Source organism: Gilbertella persicaria (genome assembly GCF_025201335.1).
Source record: "Gilbertella persicaria strain CBS 190.32 chromosome Unknown B0P05scaffold_2, whole genome shotgun sequence".
Classification (NCBI taxonomy): Eukaryota; Fungi; Mucoromycota; class Mucoromycetes; order Mucorales; family Choanephoraceae; genus Gilbertella; species Gilbertella persicaria.
This window is the reverse complement of record NW_026251963.1, coordinates 363,458-385,525: the sequence shown is the minus strand read 5'-3', so window position 1 is coordinate 385,525 and position 22,068 is coordinate 363,458. Positions and strand designations below refer to the sequence as shown.

The 22,068-nt window shown below is 39.1% G+C and overlaps 11 protein-coding genes across 11 annotated transcripts; 3 read left to right on the top strand and 8 right to left on the bottom strand.

Moving 5' to 3' along the window:
* Positions 1–113: 113 nt before the first annotated feature.
* B0P05DRAFT_522663 (Met-10+ like-protein-domain-containing protein) lies at positions 114–2,221 on the bottom strand. Its single transcript, XM_051575995.1, has 10 exons — positions 1,688–2,221; positions 1,549–1,640; positions 1,329–1,502; positions 1,216–1,280; positions 1,059–1,169; positions 891–1,002; positions 721–845; positions 526–670; positions 358–467; positions 114–305 (listed from the first exon to the last, which is right to left on the bottom strand). Exons 1-10 carry the CDS (start codon positions 1,819–1,821, stop codon positions 174–176), a joined length of 1,200 nt encoding a protein of 399 aa, XP_051439372.1. The 5' UTR covers positions 1,822–2,221; the 3' UTR covers positions 114–173.
* On the bottom strand, positions 1,953–4,094 carry B0P05DRAFT_97159 (UNC-like C-terminal-domain-containing protein). Its single transcript, XM_051583914.1, has 2 exons — positions 3,747–4,094; positions 1,953–3,690 (listed from the first exon to the last, which is right to left on the bottom strand). The coding sequence occupies exons 1-2, from the start codon at positions 3,868–3,870 to the stop codon at positions 2,237–2,239; spliced, it is 1,578 nt and encodes a 525-aa protein (XP_051439371.1). The 5' UTR covers positions 3,871–4,094; the 3' UTR covers positions 1,953–2,236.
* Positions 4,095–4,322: 228 nt separating this feature from the next.
* B0P05DRAFT_433821 (uncharacterized protein) lies at positions 4,323–4,531 on the top strand (the record flags this gene model as incomplete). The annotated part of the gene is made up of 2 exons (XM_051573693.1): positions 4,323–4,427; positions 4,475–4,531. Coding segments are annotated over 2 exons (162 nt in total), but the record flags the coding sequence as incomplete, so codon positions are not given.
* A 342-nt stretch (positions 4,532–4,873) lies between these two features.
* On the top strand, positions 4,874–7,082 carry B0P05DRAFT_461220 (fungal-specific transcription factor domain-containing protein; the record flags this gene model as incomplete). The annotated part of the gene is made up of 2 exons (XM_051574059.1): positions 4,874–5,401; positions 5,448–7,082. 2 exons carry the CDS (start codon positions 4,874–4,876, stop codon positions 7,080–7,082), a joined length of 2,163 nt encoding a protein of 720 aa, XP_051439369.1.
* Positions 7,083–7,201: 119 nt separating this feature from the next.
* On the top strand, positions 7,202–8,034 carry B0P05DRAFT_97151 (casein kinase II, regulatory subunit). Its single transcript, XM_051583913.1, has 4 exons — positions 7,202–7,218; positions 7,266–7,309; positions 7,390–7,656; positions 7,710–8,034. The coding sequence occupies exons 2-4, from the start codon at positions 7,286–7,288 to the stop codon at positions 7,890–7,892; spliced, it is 474 nt and encodes a 157-aa protein (XP_051439368.1). The 5' UTR covers positions 7,202–7,218; positions 7,266–7,285; the 3' UTR covers positions 7,893–8,034.
* Positions 7,893–9,529, bottom strand: B0P05DRAFT_97141 (uncharacterized protein; the record flags this gene model as incomplete). Its single annotated transcript, XM_051583912.1, has 2 exons — positions 7,893–9,165; positions 9,242–9,529. Coding segments are annotated over 2 exons (1,278 nt in total), but the record flags the coding sequence as incomplete, so codon positions are not given.
* Positions 9,530–9,781: 252 nt separating this feature from the next.
* Positions 9,782–12,300, bottom strand: B0P05DRAFT_576812 (P-loop containing nucleoside triphosphate hydrolase protein; the record flags this gene model as incomplete). Its single annotated transcript, XM_051581731.1, has 6 exons — positions 9,782–10,039; positions 10,089–10,493; positions 10,547–10,828; positions 10,895–11,607; positions 11,682–11,773; positions 11,822–12,300. The coding sequence occupies 6 exons, from the start codon at positions 12,298–12,300 to the stop codon at positions 9,782–9,784; spliced, it is 2,229 nt and encodes a 742-aa protein (XP_051439366.1).
* Positions 12,301–12,872: 572 nt separating this feature from the next.
* B0P05DRAFT_582914 (serine/threonine-protein phosphatase PP2A catalytic subunit) lies at positions 12,873–13,990 on the bottom strand (the record flags this gene model as incomplete). The annotated part of the gene is made up of 5 exons (XM_051582209.1): positions 12,873–12,945; positions 12,989–13,107; positions 13,149–13,720; positions 13,775–13,838; positions 13,889–13,990. The coding sequence occupies 5 exons, from the start codon at positions 13,988–13,990 to the stop codon at positions 12,873–12,875; spliced, it is 930 nt and encodes a 309-aa protein (XP_051439365.1).
* Positions 13,991–16,319: 2,329 nt separating this feature from the next.
* Positions 16,320–16,844, bottom strand: B0P05DRAFT_440544 (uncharacterized protein; the record flags this gene model as incomplete). Its single annotated transcript, XM_051573751.1, has 1 exon — positions 16,320–16,844. A coding segment is annotated over one exon (525 nt), but the record flags the coding sequence as incomplete, so codon positions are not given.
* Positions 16,845–18,527: 1,683 nt separating this feature from the next.
* B0P05DRAFT_437956 (uncharacterized protein) lies at positions 18,528–19,003 on the bottom strand (the record flags this gene model as incomplete). Its single annotated transcript, XM_051573725.1, has 2 exons — positions 18,528–18,745; positions 18,808–19,003. Coding segments are annotated over 2 exons (414 nt in total), but the record flags the coding sequence as incomplete, so codon positions are not given.
* Positions 19,004–19,719: 716 nt separating this feature from the next.
* B0P05DRAFT_522633 (imidazole glycerol phosphate synthase hisHF) lies at positions 19,720–21,807 on the bottom strand. The gene is made up of 3 exons (XM_051575994.1): positions 21,622–21,807; positions 21,409–21,566; positions 19,720–21,346 (listed from the first exon to the last, which is right to left on the bottom strand). The coding sequence occupies exons 2-3, from the start codon at positions 21,529–21,531 to the stop codon at positions 19,811–19,813; spliced, it is 1,659 nt and encodes a 552-aa protein (XP_051439362.1). The 5' UTR covers positions 21,532–21,566; positions 21,622–21,807; the 3' UTR covers positions 19,720–19,810.
* Between the last annotated feature and the right edge of the window lie 261 nt (positions 21,808–22,068).

The window sequence follows — 22,068 nt, the reverse complement described above, 5'->3', positions numbered from 1 at the left end:
AATGGCCCAAGTCTGGATTAAATCGGGTCAACTAACACGATGTCTCTTTCCCTGCATTTGCGCCACACTCAAGAAGCTTAGGGTCTTTACGCGAGAAATGAGGATTTTTGTTTATGGGACTCCAGATCGGCCCGGATCTCCATTAATGAAAATGTTTTTATTTATTTATTTATTTATGAAAAAGCTATTTCGGGACAAAGACGGAATGACACACAGTACATGTCTTTCTTGGGCGCTACTGTGCGAACCCAATGCAGATTGCAAGATGCAATATCGATCGAAGCTCCCATTACTTGACATACGCGCTAAAAAAGGAGAAACGAGTTGATCAAAACATAAAAAAGCATTTTTGTTTACCTGTTTTATATCTTGAATAGGATCCGAACTTCTTGTGAAACAATGGCAGTGAATCATCGGGAGGGACTCCGAAGACACTCTTTTATCCTGGTAAATTCCTCGAAACGCATCTGGTTTCTTTTTCAAGTTATCATTCCAATTGGTTAAGAATACAACAAAATACGCTACCTAGAAATTCAATGGCCGTGGCGGGCAGGTTCATGATGAAATGGTTGAAATGGTGTTGGCCATTGGTATCCACAGATAGATCATGGACTGCTTTAGCGATAAATGCGCGGCCATCCATATTGTAGGTCTTGATATTCTGGGTGATCTACAGGGCACGCGTGAGAATAGGAGCAAGATGCATAAATATGAACTTGCCTTGTTTAATTTAATATTTTCGCAGAGTGACTCATAAGAAGCAGGATTAAGGTCATTTGCATAAACAATTGCGCCCTTTTTGACTGCAGGAATGGAGAAGGGCCCTACACCTGCCATAACATCGCCTAGGAAAGGGCTGTTAATGTGCTTCATACCATCATCTTACTTACAGACATAGTCTCCTTTTTTAAACAAACCTACTAGACGATGATGCTCTGCTTGTAATCGAGAATTCCAATAAACCTTAGAGAAATCAAATTTGAATAGACAGTTGTTTTCTTTCTATAGGAAAAGGAAAAGGGGAGTTATTTTGATTTCATATGGGATTGCAGCTGTACCAATTCTGTCATCATGTTTGTATCGCCAGCTAATACTTCCATTTCAAAGTTACGATATGTATTGTCAATGTTATTTGTCTTGTTCACGACGCTCTTTATCTTTTTATTTTTCTAGCAACCCTATGTTAGCTAGGTTCATAAATAAATAAGGACTTACATCAAGAATAACTTGAGCAATCAAGTTTTTGTAAGGCTCATTTTCTTGTTTCAAATTGACGTGGGCTTGAATCAAAAGTTATTGATTGCTTTCAATTATGCTCAATTCTTTACCTATATGTCCTGTCGTCGTATAAGAAGAAGGCGTTTCAGCATCTCCTTCAGGCATAACAGAATACAAAATTTGTTCAGTTGTCCAATAATCATAACCAACTTCAAAACTATGGTTTATGATTTCATAATTCTTGATGAATTCATATTTTTCGGGTGACATATCATTTTGAACATCTTTTTTTTTTTAAAAAAAACTTTTGTTTATGCAACCACCATCTACCTTTTATATCAAGCCTTAATAAAATTAATTTCTTCTCATTTGAGCTTGGATCAGATACTACACTACGGATACGTGGCTGGTTTAATAACTCTCTAAAGTAGACATTAAGTATCCATGTACAATATTAGTCTTTATTTACTCTTCAAGCAAAGTCATGACTTGCTTCACTTGTGAGGCAGGTGTTTGGATTGCCAATGTATGAAACGTTGCTCGGAATGCATCTCTATCCAAGACTATCATACCCCTATTCCGAGGTGGTTTCAATAAACTCATATTCTATGCAAGAAAGAAGAATCACTCTTGAGTCCTTGTGACTTGATAATGTTGAAAAAGCAAAAATTTTCACAGTCACTTTTTTCCTCTGTTTATAAAAAGGTATACCGCCCTTGCTTCTTTCTTTTTCTTTCTTTAAGAGATTTAAAAAAAATAAGGTAAAGTATTCAAAAAAAGAAAAGAGAGAAAGAAGCAAAAAGACAGCGGTGACGACTAAAAGTATCACACACACACTGAAAATCCTGAAACCTCTGTACGAGAGGTTCTTGAAAACAAACCCAATCTTCTCTCTGAGCGTTTTCTTGCTTGCTTTCTTTTTTTTCTATATTATAACTGTAATTAGATTCTAATATTTCCCTTTAGGCACCTGTTCCTTTTTAATTTCTGATAAATAAAGCATACTTTTATAATTATTTTATTTTTCATGTACAGGGTGGCCATGAACTCTGACTCGATAAATATCTGTTTGGTTCGAGTTGCCCCAATTTGAATGAATTCTTAATAAGATCATATTGAATGCCTTTCCTTGAAGCATCTTTGGATCAATCTTGAATGTTTGGATTTGTGATTTACCATGGATATTATATGACACATTGCTCAGCGAATATAATTCCTGCTCATAGTAATCTATACCCATTATTTCAATGTCTTTAGGAGCTTTGTTGATCTCCTTGAGCAAGACAAGATTGGATGGATGTTCAATAGTGACACTCTGTATCCAAATAGACTCACTCAACTTGATGCCCAATGTACCTTGAGACCCTTCCATGGACCAACATTGATTGGGATACGTCTGAGGCAAAAGAGCCATTTCAGGTTGATTCCTGAAACCATAAAGACCGATAGCAAAACGAAACGCTTTGATCCAAGCAGGAAAGGGTGTCATAGTTCTGCTGGTGAATTCATCTAGGATACGTCCGCCACGATAGTACAAGGCAAAATCAGGCTTGTTCAATACATCTTGATGGTATCTTGTAATGGCACTCTGAATTGATTTTTCCAGAATATCTGTCAGGGCAATCACGAGATCTGAAGCTGGTTCAGCCATGGTCTTTGTTGGAGATTCAGTGATTAGCTGATGCATGGTTTCGCTTGAGAGTCGTTTGTTTTGGTCAAGAACATCCTTCAGTTCACTCTTGAGGTATTCATCATAAAACCATTTATCTTGGTAAAATGGTGCTTGATCTTTTTGATTTGCCACAATCGTGTTAAGATAAGAGTATATATTATCAAGCACTTGCTGCTCAAACAACTGATAGATTGCCTTGATGTCGTCTTCATGTTCTTGCAATGATGTGTGAATTTGCTGATAATCTTTTTTATAGTTGATCAATTCATCAAGCACCTGTTGTTGTAAACTGATTACTTGCTTGTAGATATCCATTGTCCATTTCTCTCGCTCAAACATTTTATCACTGATGCTCTTGATACGATCATCAAAAGAAGCTAAGCCCTGGCTTTGCAGAGTAGTCTGTGACCTGGAAAGAAAAGGGTACATGCTGAATAGACCCAAGCACAGCAAGAGATCCCGAGGCCGAACCCTGAAAGTCAATCGTTCGGTTATTTCACGCCATAGATCGGTCAGTTGATGGATAGAAGCATGTCCATATCGAATTGCTGGAAACAGATAGGAGCGATACACATGCCATATGCCTGATATGAACTGATCCAACTTGCGTTGAAAGAAGTCAACATAGTTGAATACGATTATATTACGTATACAAGTGTCCAAGAATCGTAAGGTGTTATGAACAAACGATAAAAAGCAATGATTGACACCTAATGAGTCATGATGAGACTCAATGATATCTTGTTCTTCCCAGCTAGAGTCTGAACAAGAATCAATTGCTGAATCAGAAGAGTACTCTTCTAGATAAAAATACAATATGGATTTAGTATATCATTGTCATCCTGTTTGACCTTACTGTATGTACTGCTTGTAGGGCAGCACTCATCAAATACAAATGTTTTTCTTTTTTTAGGATTTGGTCTTAGCCTTGGATCTCTTCTTGAACAAAGAGGAGGTTCTTTTGAATGTGGGCTCAACATGGATATTGTAAGGAGAAAAAAAAAGAACCTTTCTTTTTATACGCTTTCTTATTTCCTGTTTATAGGTTGTTAATGATGAAACGAAATAGATCATACGTATAAATGTGTGTTTGCCAAGTATGCCTTTATGCACCAAACAAAGCACACCATGATTGGCTCATGCTGGCTTTTAAACAAGTATGATTCATACTGAGACCTTTTTTTTTTTCTTTTTCTGTTTGATTTTCTTCAGTATTACAAATCAATAGAGTAAATTCTACCCCGGCCAAGTTATTTTCCTTGCCTTTTTTCAGTTACTTTTTACTATTTTATACATTAATATTGATTTGTCGAGTCGAAAAAAAAATGTCAGCTTCGGCAACAGAAAGCTTAAGACAAAGAGTCAGTAGAGCTTGGTAAACAATTTGCGATTGCAAAAAAAAAAAAAAGCGAGTATTGACTCTGTTGATAGCGACTTGTGTAGACGAAAGAAAGTCAAGTGCGATGGTGCAACACCTGTTTGTACTAACTGTAAACATGTTGGACTTGAATGTACCTTTAAAGATATGACAAAAAAGGTGATATCATAATAAGTGTGTATATGATGTACTTATATATTATATAGCGTGGACCACCGAAAGGATATATTGAAGCGATTGAAAATCGACTGTATAAACTGGAAAACTTTCTGGCCGAATTGGCCAAAGGTGGAGATGCAAAATCAAAACAACTATTATTAGAACTTAATTCACCATTGGAGACACCCACTGGGGAGCAAATTCGGGTTAGACCGGTTCGAAGAGCTCCACGATCTGAAAGAAATAAGGTTTTCTTTTGGCAACAAGATAAAGCGGGGAAACGCAAGCGAGACACTTTAATAGAAAATTCAGCGAATGAAGAAAACACAATCGATGATGAAGAGGAGGAAGAGGAAGAGATAGAGATAGGACAAGCCAATAAACGAAACCATTTGTCTCATTCAACAAGAGAAGAATCCAAAGACGAAGGTATTGGCCAACTTTCAATGGACGAGAATGGCCAAGTGCGCTACCTTGGCAAATCTTCAGGCTATTATCTTTTACAGAACAGTCGAACATATCAAAATGGTGCTTTTCATTTTGCAAATTACGGCAATCGACCTCGCCATCAAAAAACCAGTAGATCAAAGACCATTGACCCACTTGAATTACCCCCTAAAGATTTATCAGAGCATCTTATTCGCCTGTATTTTAAGCATTTTTACCCATTTTTACCACTGTTTTACAAGCGACAACTATATTCGACTGTAGATAGTCCAATAACAGAATCAGTAACGCCTCTTCTATTAAATGCTATCTATGCAATAGCATCTCGTATATCGCCTGATGCCCGTGTACGATCAGATCCTAAAGCATCTGATACTGCAGGCAATATCTTTTTTGAGAGAGCAGAGAAATTATTGGACGAATCGTATGACACACCAAGTATATCAACTGTACAGGCATTGTTGTTACTCGCGAGTCATCAACACGGTATCATGAAATCAGCCAGAGCTTGGTTGTATAGTGGCATGGTATGTAACAGGGCTTATAGAGGTCAATGGCTTGACAGGTCTTTAGGCTTTTCGAATGGCTCAAGATTTAGGTCTTCATAGAAACTGCGACCATTGGAATATTCCACCTGAAGAATGTGAGAGAAGAAAGCGAGTGTTTTGGTGTTGTTATATTGTAGATCGACTCTCGAGTGCTATGTATGGCAGAGCATCTACCTTTGAAGAAAGAGATTGTGATGTTCCTTTTCCTTCTGTAGACGACGATGCTTTGATTGAAGATGATGGTGAACCAGACGAGTCTAAGAGACCTTCGGCCAGTGTACGACTGCTTGAATCCTTTACTAATCTCATAAAAATATGCGATATTCTCGGTCATGTACTCAAGAATATTTACTATGTTCGCTCATTACAATATGCTGGCATTCGACAAGTAGACAATGTGCTAACAACATGGAATAAAAAACTACGTCAATGGTATGATCAGTTGCCAGACTCACTACAGATCAAGAAAGAAAATAACCATCAAGCCATGCCTTCCACAACTGTATGTCAACTGCATATGATTTATCATACAACGATGATTCTACTTCACCGACCATTTATTCCTGGACCAAATCAAAGCCTTATACCCACCATGTTACCATGCGCTTCTATCTGTTCAGCTGCTGCTGATGCTGTCTTGTCCATTACGGATTCCATGTTGGCTGAAAACAAACTAAGATATGTCATGAATTACAGTGTGTATTATATCTTTACTTCAGGCACTATCTTTATTGGCACAGCATGTCCTAGAAAGAAGGACGATCCGGCCTTATTGTCTTCAGACAACAAGTCCTTGGAAGCTAAACTTAAATTACGACAATGTATGTTAGCTCTGGATGAGATTGAAGGCACTTGGATTACAGCAAGTAAAAGCTGTCAGATTCTTGCTGAACTCTCTGGTTTCCGCGATATTGATTTTCAAGTGAGTGAACAACAAGAACAATACAATCATGGTCTATGGCAAACAACCAAACCTACTCCACAAATACATTTCCAACACCATGTTGATTCAAGCAGTAGTCATTCTTCTGTATTCAAATCACCTCAGTCATCAAGAACAGCATCACCTCAGCCTTATCATGAGCCATCTCATCGAACAAACAACAGCAATCTTCGCTTCCCTATTGTCCGTATAGACCCCAAGAATGGGCAAGAAGATGTAGCCAGTAGCAATCGACGAGCCCATTCAAACCCTCAGATTGAGTTTTCTTCTTCTCATAGTTTTCAAGCACAATCGCATGGTGCCATTAACAACACAACGACCAATGATCCCTTTGCAGCTCAAGGTGTTGTTTCTCTTGCACTCCCTCGGCACTATGACCCCTTAGGTAATACATTCTGGAATATGGCTTCTTCTTCTTTAGATGACTGGAATAATTTTATGAACTCAAACATAAATAATACACCTCCGTTTGTGTCAGAACAAGAAAGACAGCCCTTTGAGACAGCAAATAATGTAGTGGATGACTATGTTCAAGGACAAGAGAAACAACGATTGATTCATACAGATCAAAATGTAGATATGTTGTCTGGTGTCTCTGTTCCTCTTGAAGAGTCTAGTCCACAAAACTATCTACAGCATCTAAATGAAAAGAAAACTACTGCGTCTATGGATGGCAGGCCATCCGTCAGTGATTTAGCGAATGCTTATTATTGGTAAATAAATGAACAAAGTGATCAGCCAATCAGAATTGATCAACGGTCTGTTATATATATATATATAATGGGAGTTAATTCAACAGTCATTCTTTTTTTTTTTTTTTCTTTTGTTGGTATGGAGCATTATTCTGATATTTGTAAGATATGCTTAAACTCGCTTACTGTATTGACATTTGTAAAGTAGAAGACGGACAATATTCACCGATGGAAACAGATCGACCTACTTCAGTAAGCAACAGAACATATATTATATCGTACATACAATATTAAGCAAACACAAATAAACACACATTCACATACAACTATAGTGGATAAACTGGTTCTGTTCGAGAAAACGAAACAAGTATTACGTGGAAGTAGACGAAAGGTTCATTGAAGATCCATTTAACCTTATTGGTCTAAGCACGCATATTCCAATGTACAAAGAAACACTTGAAGTCATCTTGGATTTGGAACCAGACGATGCCATGTACAATCGAGTACCTGATTTGAGTTTACTTGAACCTTCGGCTGAATTGTTGTATGGACTCATTCATCAACGATATATTCTAACCAAAGACGGCATGCTTTCTATGGTAAGATGTAGGCTTTTTAGAATGCTTAGCTAATCATCAAGGATACTTTATAGCTAGATAAATATTTAGCTGGTGATTTTGGCAAATGTCCTCGCGTCTACTGCAATGATAACCACCTCTTGCCTTGTGGTCAACATGATATACCAAAACAAAGCTCAATTCGACTGTATTGTCCTAATTGTAAGGATATCTATATACCACAAAATCCAAAGCATCATGACATTGACGGTAAATGACAGCACCATACCTTCTTAATGCTTACCCTACGTCATTTATTTTAGGTGCTCATTTTGGAACAACATTTCCTCATTTATTTGTACAGGCATTTCCTGACTCGATGAAATACGTGGAACCCAACATTTATGTGGCCAAGATCTTTGGTTTTCGAGTAAGCGCACTATCTCAAGTGGGTCCTCGTATGCAATGGTTAAGAATGGTTTCTGAAGAACAAGACAGAGACAACAGGAATTTATTATTAACACAAGATGACGAGACAGACAGTGAAAAAGACATGATAACTTAGTCTAATAACTGTTTTAGCCTGTCTATTTCTTGTTGCATAGAGCGCATTCTATCATCTCTTTGCTTAGCGTCTGTTTTTAAGCGTACAATGTATTCATACGAATGTTGTATTAACAACACTTTGCTCATAAACTTGACTTCTTTTTCTTTTTCTTCACGTATCACTTCGTCTGTTTTGTCTGATGGAGACTGTTTGGCTTCTGTCACTAGTACTTCTGCAATTTCTTTTCGTAAAGAATCAAAACTCTGTTTGAGTGTGTCCCTCCTTCTTTGTTCAGCCACTTTGTGTGCTGATCGCCGATTTTCTATGCCTACATGGTTGATGCGTGCGTCGGGCTGTAAAAATGGAGAGATTAACGGCTTTAGTGTCATTGGTGATGGTGCAAGCTTTCTTTTTTTGGTTGCCGAGGTACTACTGGTAGGGGACGAAACAGAGCGTTTCATGGGCTCACTGGTAACAGCAGCAGGAGGCAATGACGGCATGAGATCCACCACGGTCTTGTCAGGCCCATGGTTGCTGGGTACGGTTGTACCTGATATCCCTGATGGATGACTCATTTTCATGAGTGATGCCGGTGTGGCGGGCATAGTCATAGGTAATGCAATGTGATGGTTCTGAGAAGAATGAAGCTGAGGACTTGCTAAAACAATCTTTTGTCTAAGACTCGGTCTCTTTTTACCATTGAACGGCATGGGTGAAGGTGGGGCTTGTTGGCGACTGGAAGAAGGGGCGAGTGAGCTCTTTCTGTAAGTAGGAGATATAGCAGGCGATGTCTTCATTTGGTCCCTTAAAAGTTGTTGCTTTGCTTCAATGTGAGCCAACTGTTGTTGTAATAGCACGGCATCCTGAGGAGATGAAGAGAGATCTGTAGTTTCAAATACATGATTACTGTCTGGAACAAGTGCTGGTGAAGACAAAGGAGTAAAGTAGTGAGTCTCGGTCATATTGGGTGTTATTGCTGGTGATACAAGAGGCGCTAAAAACTCCTATTGAATACAGAAATAAGGGCAAAATAACTAAATTAGGAATTTCTGCACTCTAAAAAAAAATTTTTTTCCTTACCTCTAGATCTTGTACATAAGGATGAATATGAGGAGCACAATAGTTGGGTGTATTCAAAGGTGTGGATAAAAAGCTCTGAGAAGGAAAAGAAACGGCAGCAAGAGGAGATATGGTATTGTCTACTGGTCCAGCAGAAGACACGACTTGTTCAGTAAAAAATGTTTCGTCAGTGCATAATGTTGCAAAATCGATTTTCTGATTGTTTTGATCCAAAGGTAGTGCAAGCGATAACAAATCAGGGTTTATGTGATGTGAATCGCTTGTGCTGTTAAAAAAGGGATTGAATTCCATTTGAATAAACAAAATAAAGAAGAAAAGAAGAAGAATATCTCGGAAGCATCTTTTTTATTATTAGTATTATTATACGTACTTTATGTAATCGTTCTTTTTTTAAGGTTCTATCAAGAACACAAAAAAAAAAAAGTTTAAAATATGGTTCCGTTGAGTGATTGGTTAAAATGACCAAGAAGGAAAGAAATGGGTATTTTTTGTTTGTAATAACTGTCATTGATTCAAAAGAGGCTGGCACCACGTTTGCTTTTAATAGGCGTTATTAGAGGAGGATCTGGAAAATTGCCTGTCAGCCTGTCTTTTAACAAGGTAGTTTAGTTTATCCATCACATCTTCTAATTTGGTTTTACGCTCTTGTAGATCAAGATGCTTCTGAATTGGCGGATTTTCTCGCGCGAATTGTTGAATCTGACGGCGATCCATTTGGTAGACCAATCTATTATCCACTTCGCGAGGGAACTGGAAGAAAAACTCGTTCAATAACTCGACTTGGATAAACATGACAGCCTATAGAAAATAGGGTTAGACAAGATGTATTAAAAAAAATGCGCATTACCGTATAAGTCAACTTTTCAGCAATCACATTCAAAAATGCCTCAGGGCAGTACTGTTTGTTCTCGGAAGACTTGCATTGTCTACTCTTTAAAGCTGCAATTCGATACTTGAGAATCATGGCTCGATCTCGAAGATAAATGGCTTCTTTTGCTTTTTCTAATAATTTAGGATTATAAAACGACTTGACTTCTTCCTCCTCTTCTTCCTCTTCGGTTGCATGGAGTCTTTCGGTTTTTTCTTGGCGACTTTCTGAGTCTAGGACATAGTTCACGGCACTCTTTAGTTTCTTTTTACCAACAGAACTCTTGATGGAATTCGCCATTTCATCGCACATATCAAGTTCTTTTTCAAGTAAAGCAATAGAGCGTTTGACACCTTCGTTCCATTCACTGTCTGTCACTTCAACCTACACTCGCCACATATAAATGTCGGATTTAGATTGAAATCAATAAATGTTACCTCAAACTTGTAGGGTTTAATAGTGTTTTCGACTTGATCACTTGTAGCCACAAACTTGGTTCGAAGGATTTCATTTGCAAAGTTCATGATCTGTTTGCGTGTTTCTGGGTGACGGACAAAAGATTCTGCATTGGCTAGCCTTTCCATATTGCTCATCAAGACATCAACCACCAATTGCGTGGTGGCTCTGCCTATGCCACTCTTTGTAAGAGCAGCAGCAGCAAAATCAACCTTGTAAAGCCAATAAATATCTTCCGAAGAAGCCTTAGGTAACTCGGCAATCTTAGGGTCACACCAATACTGTTCTGCACAAATATCCAATACTTTTTGTTCCAACATACTTCGTACTTCATGGCGAACTTGTGGCTTGCCAAAGTTATTTGCAAAGTCTTTGAAATCATGCTTTAAGCAATCCATTGTTTCAGCAACATAAGATTCAGCTGTCACTCTGCGGTCATTGTACTGAACTTTAAACTGATACTTGGCTTCTTCTAATTCGCGCTGAACAGCATCTACAATACTGTAGAGTGATTTACCCATACTTTGCTCCAAGACGTTCATGAGCTTATGTCGTAATGTGGCAGTGCCTACTTGAATATCACGTTGGTTGAACAACAAATGGGATCTAAAATAGGCTTCTTCGTTCTTTATCAGGGCATGTGTCATGTTTTCTTCTGAAAGATTGTCGGGCGCTTTACAAACAACGCCAATATAACCCAAATGAAGAGAGTAGTCAGTGTTACGAAGGATGGCAGCACCAACTTGAGGTGGTACCAAGTCCATCTTGGTAATCACTCCAATCGTACGAAGACCAAGGGGATCCCATTTTCGGCTCGCTTTTAAAGCAGGTGAATTAGCCAAATCGACATTGGCACTGCAGACAGCCAGAATGATATTAGGGCCACGAATATACTTTTCACATAAATCTTCAATTTTGTGCTTGAGGGTTTCGGGCTGATTGCGGTTAGCAATCTGGATATAGCCAGGCAAATCAATCAATGTCAAATCAGGCACATTGGGCGAATACACTCGCAGTTCAATGGGTTTATCAGACACACATTCTGAATCAGACACAGCCAAATTCATGTCAACCAATGTCTTTTGAATCTTTTTAAAATCATGAATTTTGCCTAACCCAAGTTGGGGAATTCACCATATTCTTCTTCTTGATTTGGTGTATGAATTAGTGTTAATTCAATAGGTCTGCGTGTCACCATATTGCTGCCTCTGGAATCAAGCGTTAGTGGATCTATATACACAAACAGAAAAACTTACTTGGGAAGGAATTCATGTCCTACGATGGCTTCGAGTACAGAACTTTTACCGGAACTTTGTGACCCGATGACAACAATACTAGGTAATTTGAGGGTTTCGTTATGATCAATCGACATGAGAATACTGCGAATTTCAATCAGTTTCTTAGTCAACATCATGAGTTGTTCATCTTGAGCAGTGATGCCATAGTCATGTCGCTTCTTCTTTTTCTTTTTGTTCTTCTTTTCATCCTCATCCTCACTCTCGTCTTCACTTTCTTCGTTCAAGTAGGCAGCTAACCCTGCCACAGTTGCTGCTGCTGCTGCTGTCTCATCATTGCCATTGTTATTGCCATTGCCTTCTCCTTCTGTTTTCTGTTGGTTGGATTCTGTCTTTTGAACAGAGTCACTCACCACTTTTGATTCTTCTGCTGGTTTAGACAACAATTGCCGTATACTTTCTGGTAATTGCAAGTTGATTTCAGGTATTGTGATGTGCATGCCTTCCACAGTAGACTGAGCCTTTTGAAAAAAAGAGCTGGCTGCGTCTATACTGTCTTGAACCATAGACTTGCTCTTATCCGCCATATCTAAAACCGATGTCAATACGATCCGTGGATGGAGTTCATTACCTTGAAGTTTATTAGTAGCAACTGTCGCTGTGGTTAATGTAGTGCCTGCTACGATAGCAGGAAAACGTACTGTTTTCAGCGCTGCTCTTGAGACAGACCATAAGCTGATAGACCGAGTTTGTGTTTGCAATACAAGGGGGGCAGCATGATAGGTGCGTAAACGAGTTGTTGGGTGAAGAAGAGGGGTTGTATGCACTCGAAACTGGTGCACGGAGGGACGTGGACGGGCAAGTGCTGCTTTTGTCTGAGAAGAGACAAGAAGTTTATTTGAACGTATATAATGAGATAGCATATCAAACACTTGAAAGAAGAAAAAACAAAAAAGACGCCATCTATGCCCACTTCTGAGCAGTCACTGCGTAGGGGGGTAGAAATGAAATTATGCAGCAAGACTATATACAACAAAGGGATTTCTTTTTTTTATTATTATTATTGCTATTATTACAAGAAATAATCGGGAGTACGACGGGTAACATGTGGCTCACCCTTTCTAGGTGCAGGATCAAATTGAAGGCTATAGACAATCATTAGTAGTTAGACAATATAAATAAACTTACAATGTGTATTTCATATGTTCATCAATTTCCATAATAGCAGCTTGATTACCACAACGATAACAGTAATTAGGAGCACTGAAAATAGTGACCGTGTTACGATCATGAGTCCAATTATAGCCCTAAAGAGATTAAATACGTGTAGTCTTGACTATAAACTTACCTCCATCACCAACTGATGAGCTCTTGCTACCAAAGTTAAGCCATTGTTATGATTAAAGGTTTCCGAGATATCTTGACCAAAAGTATAGCCTGCACCACGGGGAGAAATACCCCAACCACATCTGTCATCAGGATCAGACCAAAGCAAATCACACATAGGACCTTCATGAGGCACTTCTTGAATTCTATCTAGTGATCGAATTTGATCAAGTGTGTCAATCGAAGGCGATAAACCACCGTGTAAACAAAAGATTTGATCTTCAATCAATGCAGTCAAGGGCAAGAAATCAAACAGATCAGTAAACATCTTCCAGACATTAGCATTGCCATATTTTCTTAAGCATTCATCATAAAAACCATAGACTTGTGTGATTTGACGAGATTCATGGTTACCTCGAAGAATAGTGATACGATCTTTATATCTGACCTTTAGAGTGACTAATAAGGTCACAGTCTCTACTGAATAATAACCACGATCAACATAATCACCCATAAATAGATAGTTGGTATCAGGCGAGTTACCACCAATTCTGAACAGTTCTTGTAAATCATGAAATTGACCGTGAATATCACCTAAAAAAAAAGAAAGTAAATATACACTGTATACGCGTATGTTCAATAATTTACCACACACAGTGACTGGACAGCGAACAGGCTGTACATTGGATTCTTCTAAAAGAATTTCACGCGCCTAAGGGAAATAAGTTAAGAACTTGTTCTTGTTGATCTAGATGAAGTTACTTTATCACAAAGTTTCTTGATATCGCTTTCTGAAAGTTGTTTGCAATCTTGGAGTTGTGCAATCCAAGCATCTACGTCAGCCACTGAACTAGAAACAGACATAGTGTATCTTAAAAGACACAAGTATTAGTTTTGTTGGTGGCAAACTTTGTGTATGATTCCATTTACCAGTTTCTTTTATAAAAGAAGAGAAAGAAAAAAGTACTAAATGCACTGTTAGCTGGGGATAAAATGAATAAATTAATTTGCTCAGAGTGGGGAGGGAGGGGGTGTAGACATCACTTTTTTAAAAAAAAATAGGTTCAAGTAGAGAGTATGACATAGTAAGCTATGATATACAACAAAGATCTTTTTTGTTCATGATACAAAAAGGCTACTTTACATGTCTATAGTGCTATTGAGCTACTTTTTTTTGAAATTGTTCTAGAAATAAGGTCAATATGACGATTATTTTTGAGACCTGCAACTAAACCCGTTTCAAAGGTTGAGCCTATAAAACTTGACTTTCAAATTTATAAACAAATGAAACGCGTATTCTCTCAATGAGAACACATCATTCCATTTTACAGCTTTATTAAGTAAATATATAGATGTAAAAGTTAAAGATGATGATGGTGACTACCATCGCGAGACAGAGTCGATAGATCATGCTTGCCATCACAGCATTGTCTAATATTGACCAAGTCTTCAGAGTCATCTGAATCATATTGAGTCACTTCAATGTCCATCTGAGCATCAGAGGCCTTGGAATGAATAGTACCTTGTTGATGTCCTGCATTCTCAATTGTACTACTACTGTCACTTGTCAACCGACTAGGTTCTTCTGCTAATGGATAGCTACTTTCTTTTGATCTGCCAAGCAAGTAGGATAGTGACTAAATAACAGATTTAGAAAAAAGAGTTTTAATATAATCATCTTCACCTTAAACCATAAATCATGTCTTTCTAATGAGGTTGCTGTAATCTTGAGGTCTCTCTTAGGTGTATGGATCAATAAGCTGACAGGAGAAGCACCAGAATTGTCGTGACTAGGTATAACAGAGAGTGATTCAATGTATGCTAAAATGGAGGTCAATAAAGACAAGCATGTTGGTTGTTATCACTTACCACTCTTTGTCTTAACTTGATTTCCTTCAGCTCCTGGCTTTTCTGGGCTCCAGTAAAGAATCTTGGTGTAGGGGTGAACCCAAAAGTATCTTTGATGCTTCTTTTCAGAAATGCCACCACCAACATAACGACGCGTGTGCTTGGACATCCATTCACCAATCATGGTTTGTGTGATAGCAGAAATGACATACATATCAGTACCTCCAGCACTAGGGAATCCAGAGAAGGTCTCATCAGAATTCATAGGAGCATGGATCTGACTGCTATTAGGAGTTTGATCTTCACCTGAAGACATGGTAGAAACAGAAGTAGTAGAATGTTGCTTATTGGAAAGCTCTCGAAGACTAATAGATGATTTGGATTGGAGGCGATGGGATTGGTATTTTGAGCTATCCAAGATACGGAAACTGCCAAAAGAATGGGTACTATCAGTACTAGGTCTAGCGTTCTTTTGACTATCTTTCTTGCTTGATCCTATTCTTAAAGAAGAAACAGAGCTAGAGAGTCTTAATTTGCGACCTGTGTTTGTTGGGGTAGATACTGAAGGAGCAGGAGTCACATTGACAGAAGGAAGGTTCAATCTAGAGGTAGAAACAGAGCGCTCAAGAGAAGAAGGAGGAGGCGCCAATTCTTCTTTGCTTGCAGGAGCCACGGATTCACTAGGACCTTTACTCTTGCTGAATCTTGTAGGCTTGGGGGTTTCAGACGTAGAAGCAAGATTGGAGAGCGTTGTCTTTGGTGGTTCTTTAGACATCTTCTTTTGGTAATCTAATAGGGCTTGCTTGACTGCTTCCTTGGTGTTTTGTTCAGCTTGTTCCTTGGTAATCGTTTGTTCTTCTTTTTCTTTCAATGCCTTTCTTTCCTTGGCTAAAACTGCTGCTGCTTCATTACGCTCTTTCTCTAAAGCTTCGCGAATGGCAGTTTCGGTCATCACCTTCACTTCTTCCTTTGTCACTAATTCTGACTCACGGACAGCAGCGGCTTGACGTTCTTTGACAATAGCATCAGCAGCAGCTACCTTAGCCAATGCTTCGGCTTCAGCTTTAGAAATCATCTCCATGGATTCGGCAGCTTCTCTTTGTGCTACTTCTTTTCTTTCGGCCTCTAATGCTTTGGCAACTTCATCTTCTACCATACGCTTAGCATATTCTCTTGAGATCATACCAGCTAAAGCCTCAGCTTGACTCTTTTCTGCAGCCTCTTGAACTCCAGCAACAGCACGTTTGACAAGCACATCAACACTTTCTTTGGTTAACATGTTCTTCATGCGTTGATTGTTTTCTTCTTGCTCCTTCTTGTAAGATTCGATGCGTTTAGACAATGCTTCAATCTCTGTCTTTTTCGTTGTCTCCATTTCAGCCACCTTTTGTTCTAATTCTCTCATTCTGATCGCTTCTAACTCGATCTTTTGCTTTTCCAATTCGTTATCCTTAGCTTGTTCAATTTCGGCCTTTTGCTTTTGCAATTCAGACAATTTGGCAGCTTCAATTTCATTCTTTTGCTTGTCAAGTTCAGCTTGCATTGTGGCTTCAATATCTACCTTTTGTTTTTCTAGAGCAGTCTCGATCATGGACATGATTTCAAGACGCTGCGTCTCTAACTCTACCTTTTGTGCCATCTCAAACTCTCTCTTTTGTTCTTCGAGTTCTGCTTCTTTCATTGCGTCCATTTCCATTGCAAATTTCTCGAGCTCGGTCTTTTGAACTGTTTGCATTTCCAATTTCTGACTTTCCAAGTCAGTTACTCGATTGGCTTCTAATCTTTCAAGTTCGACTTGTTTAGCTGATTCTAATTCTGCTTTTTGCTTTTCTAATGCTTGGTTCATTTCAGCTTGCGCTTTGTCTCTCTCATCAAAGGCTGCCTTTTGTGCTAGTTTCTCTGCATCTTGCTTGGAAATCATGTCCTTTGCCTTTGTTTCAGCAGCAATGTTGCTCAGTTTGATACGCTCTTGCTCTTCTCTCTTTTTGTTTTCTTGATCGAATTCAGCTCTTAGCTTTTGAGTAGCTTCTTGCACCATAGACTCAGCCTTGACCTTGGTGACCATTGTACGCAATGTTTCTTCCTGCATCTTTTTCTTTTGATCATCAAATTCGGCTGCCAACTTCTCAGTAGTTGATACAACAGCTTCCTGCACCATGCTCTCTGCATTGGCTTTTGTCACCATGTCACGCAGCATTTGCTCTTCAGCCTCCTTGAGCTCAGCACGTGTCTTTTGCGTGGCCTCATGTAACATGGCGTCGAATTGCGTTCTGAGAATCATTTGCTCGCTCAATTCTTTCTCCACAATCGAACGTGTTTCCTCGGTGGCTTTGGTGACCATGGCCTCTGCTTCTGACTTGGGCAGCATGCTGTCTATAGCCTCTTGGATGAGCTTGTCAACATCGGACTTGGGAATCATCGCATGTGTGAATTCCTTTTCAGTCGTATGGATGGTATCTTGGGTATCTTGCATGTTTTGGGTGGGTAAAATCACCTTGATTTGTTCAGCAGAAAGAATAGGTTCTGCACGCTCAAAAATGGCACGTCTTTCCTTGACTAAAGCTTGACTGATTTGTTCTTGGACAAAGGTATCGTTAGCCTTCAAGCCGGAAGTAGCCGTCCTTTGGTTTATAGCACTGTTTTCAGGCAAAATCTCCTGATTCTCTGTTTGTGCCACAAAGGAGTCAAAACGTGTAGTGTTGTCTTGTTTCGAAATAGCTGATAACTCAATAGGTTCTGTATTGACACCAATGTCAATCACTTGGACCTTGTTGTCAGCCTCCAATTCAGAAGACAAAGGCTTCATGCTACTAGAACCAAAGGGTGCATTGTTGAACTCCATGAAGCTACCGAGTGTGTTTCCACTAGGCACAAAGGCAAATTCGGGATCAAGGGCATCTTCATCCACACTATCCTCGTCATGGGTTTCTTCGTTACTAAGCTCTTCATCTTCTGTTTCTTCATTTGCGCTACTTGATTTGAGTTCTGCATCTGAGTCATTGGCAACAAGGCCTCTTGGTTGTCTGCCCACGCCACCTCTTTTCTTTTTAGCAGCAGTAGCCTTACGCTTACCACCCGACTTAGATCGGTTTTGATTACCACCCATAGCAAGAGCATTGTTATTCCAACTGACCATTTCCTTACGCATTTGTTCAATGTTCTCTTGACTGTCAGACAACATCTTCTTGACTTCAAACTTTTCTAGTTTCTCCTTGTGCAATGAGCTTCTAAGGTTAGAGATGATTCTATGTGCATGAGCCAAGGATTGCTTTAATGTTTCAGCCTCCAGCACTTGGGTTCGGTTGGATTGGGAAGTTGAGGCAGTAAGAACAGGAGTATTAGCATTCGCTTGATCTGATTCAGTATCTTGGTCTTTATTAGCATCATTCGCTGTATCTTGAGCATGTGTTTCTTCTACTCGATTGATAGTAGCCATTTTGATAGCTAATTTAGCTTTGCAAATCTTCAATTCAGTATTTAGTGCCTCCATTTGTTTTTGAATCTGAGAGTTTTCACGTTGAGCTGTAGCTGCATGTTTTCTGATTTGGTATGTTTCCTGTTCATGACGTGCCTTCATGGCTTCAATGACAGAGGCAGATTTTTCTTCTTGCGCTTTCATGATATCGATTTGCTCAGATTGACTCTTGAGCTGCTTAGCCAGCTTACTATATTCAGTGTTATGCTTGGCTAATGCTTGATTTGTTTCAAGCAGGCTAGCACGCAATTCTTGGTTTGTCACTTCAAGGTTCCAATTCTCTTCTTTGAGTCTCTCTAGATGAAACACAGAAATTAGTGTTTTCCTTTTAAAGCAATGTGTCTTCCATTTTGTGTACCTTCAGTTTCCTCTCTTTGCTTCAGATATCGTTCGGCTGATTCCTGTGATCGTTCAGTATCTGCCTGCGACATCTCAAGTTGTTTGATGATCTCTTCTTTTTCTTGTAAAGCCGTCTGAAGCTTACGCACCTCAATCAACAATCCCTGTCCAATCTCGGTTGCAAATTCAATATCTGGGTTTCGTCTGTTTCCATTTACAGTCTTTGTGCGTTTCGTTGGTGACGAATTTGTTGGTGGAGGAGGTAGTAAAGGAGAAAAACTAGCAGAGGGTCCTCTTGGTATCGCATCGTCTACACCAGCAGACTAATCCAATCAGTAACTCATCTCTTTATAAATCAATTTACCTTCATTCCTTTCATATCCTGAAACTCATTTGCCAAGTTTTCTAATTTAGATCGAATATCTGTAGGCAATGGATCTTCATGTTTATATTGATCCAGAGACAAGATTTCTTTTCTTATCCTATCTGTTTGTTTCGTAAGCGCGTTTTTGCTGATTGGACTGGTGCTTGCTTTTTCAAGCACCTTTTCCTTGTTGTTCAGTTGGGCTGTCAGCTCTAACTTGACTTGGTTGGCAGTCATACCAGCAAAAGAGATGGGCCTCTTTTGTTTGAGATCAGTCCCAGACGGACTTTTTAATAGTTTTGACATGATTTAAGGTTCTTTCTATAAATATAATAGGCAAAGGAAAGGAAAGGGAAGGAAAGGAAAGGAAAAAAGAAAGAAAATAAAGAGAGAGAAAAAAAAACAAGAACCTTAAACAAAACGTGGTGACTTTAAAGTTACACAAAAGAGATGCACTTGGTTAGTGACTCAAAATAGAAAATGCCCTGCTGTTTGTCTCCTTCTGCCCCTCACTTTTCTCCTGCCTACATTTGCTTTAATCATAATGAATTCAAAATCGCCCCTGCTGCTTGAAAGAACATTTTAATTCAATTAATGAACGCATAGATAAAGGCGTGTTCATAAAAAAGAGAGAGAGATCATGATTACAATGGTTTATTTACAAAGTGGTAGTATCAATAGGTCTAACAGGAACACCAGCTTTCTTTACAAACTCTTTAACAGACTGAAGAGGTACTTCTTGGCGGTGGAAAATGCCTGCAGCTAAAGCAGCTTCAACGTCTGTCTTTTCAAACACATCCACAAAATGTTCAACACAACCAGCGCCACTTGAGGCAATGACAGGAATAGAAACAGCATTGCGCACAGCATTAATTAATTCGTGTTCAAAACCCGAATTGGTGCCATCACGATCCATACAATTTAATAAGATTTCACCAGCACCCAATTGTTCACAAGCAGTGACCAATTGGATGACATCTAAATCACGTCCTTCACGACCTCCCTTTACAGTACATTGATACCAACAGTATTCTTCACCATTGGGTCCAGGCTGAGAGTTCTTGACTGTGTGGTGAGTGGTATCTTGAGGATCCTTGACGTACACACGACGAGGATCAACAGAAATAACAACAGCTTGAGAACCATAGGCTTCAGCGATTGTTTCAATGGCAGTAAGACCAGTCTTCTTGCCACCACTAGCAATAAAAGCCTCAGCACAGTAAACAGCATCACTACCAATAGAAACCTTGTCAGCACCAGAGCGGAAGTATTCACCAGCAACTTCAAAAGCAGGATGGACAGTGCCATCGGGGTCAGTCACATCACGAATACCACCACCAATAGTCAAGGGAACAAACACTGTTTCTGAAGTACGCTTCAATACTTCAAGCATAGGTGTATCACCCAAAGGACAATTACGGAAACTTGTGATGTTTAAGAATGTGATTTCATCAGCGCCTTCTTCAAAGTAGCGCTTGGCCAATTCGACTGGCTTACCGAGGTTACGCACATCGTTACTGCCACTGGCTTCACGTACATCGTATTGATCGCCCTTTGTGACAACCAAATCACCTTGATCATTAGCACGTACATCTAAACAAGCAATGATTCTCTTGGTGAGTGTGTCGGCTTCTTTCATGGTAGGTGTCTTGTAAATAACTGTCTTTTCGTCCACAATGCCTGTGCCTGTCAAAAATGATTTGATTGTGTTGAGACCAGCGTAACCACTTTTTTCAGGGTGGAACTGGGTAGCAAAAACATTGCCTTTTTGAACAGAAGAAATGAACATTTCGTTGCCGTATTGTGTAGTAGACAAAGCCCAATCTTTGTTTGCTTCAGTATAGCGTGCAGCATAAGAGTGAACAAAGTAGTATACTTTTTCTTCGTCAATGTTGTAGTTAACAGATTGTCCGTTATCGTTGCTTTGTTGAGACTTGGCAAGTTGAGCGTGGTTCCAGCCCATGTGAGGTACAGCTTTGTCGGCATTGTCAAACTTGGATACTTTTCCGGGAATAACACCCAAACCAAGCTCTTCACTTTCGTCAGAGCCTTCAAAGAGAGACTGCATACCAACACAGATACCCATAAAAGGCTTGCCAGATTGAATATAGGCCTTTAATGGTTCAGCATAGCCCTTTGAGCGCAAGGCACGCATAGCAAATCCAAAATCACCTACACCGGGAAAAATAAGTTTCTATCAAGAAAAAAGAGAGAGTATAAGTATGGCTTGCGTAGTCGTATCTAATTAATATTTACATCGGCAAGGGCAATATCAGAAGGGTCTTTCACAAAAGTAATTTGGAAACCCAAATGGTTGATAGCATTGACTAAGCTGCGAACGTTACCAGCTCCATAGTCAAGCATATAAAGACCAGGCATTGTAAATAGTGTATATCTAATAAAGAAGAGTGTAACTAATGAAAAAAAAGTTACCGAATTTTAAGATCCAAGGTGGCTTGTATGACTCACCTTGAATCAACGCTGCATTTTGATTCGAAGATTACATTAGTAAGCAAAGTGTACTATGCGTATCACTATACAGTCTTTCCATATCAACTTGCCGTGTTTTAGAAAATCACTTGTCGCTTTAGTGCACATTATTGAAGGTTTACTCATATTTTTGACATTGTTGAATAAAAGTATATGAAGGTTATAAAACTATCTTGAGTAATAAAAGAGCTTTTATTTAAGCAACTTTCCAAGCGCATATGAGAGTGTTTAACAAAGCCATAAAAATGGCTTTGAGGGATTTGACTGCAAGCTTCAATGGCAAGATTTTGCAGAATTTCTTCATGAAGGATTTGGTGTATCTTGACTTTGCTCGTAACAACCGACCAGAGTTGCTCTATAGGTCTCAATTCAGGGGAATAAGGTGGCAGATATACACACTTGTATAACCTTCATATACTTTTATTC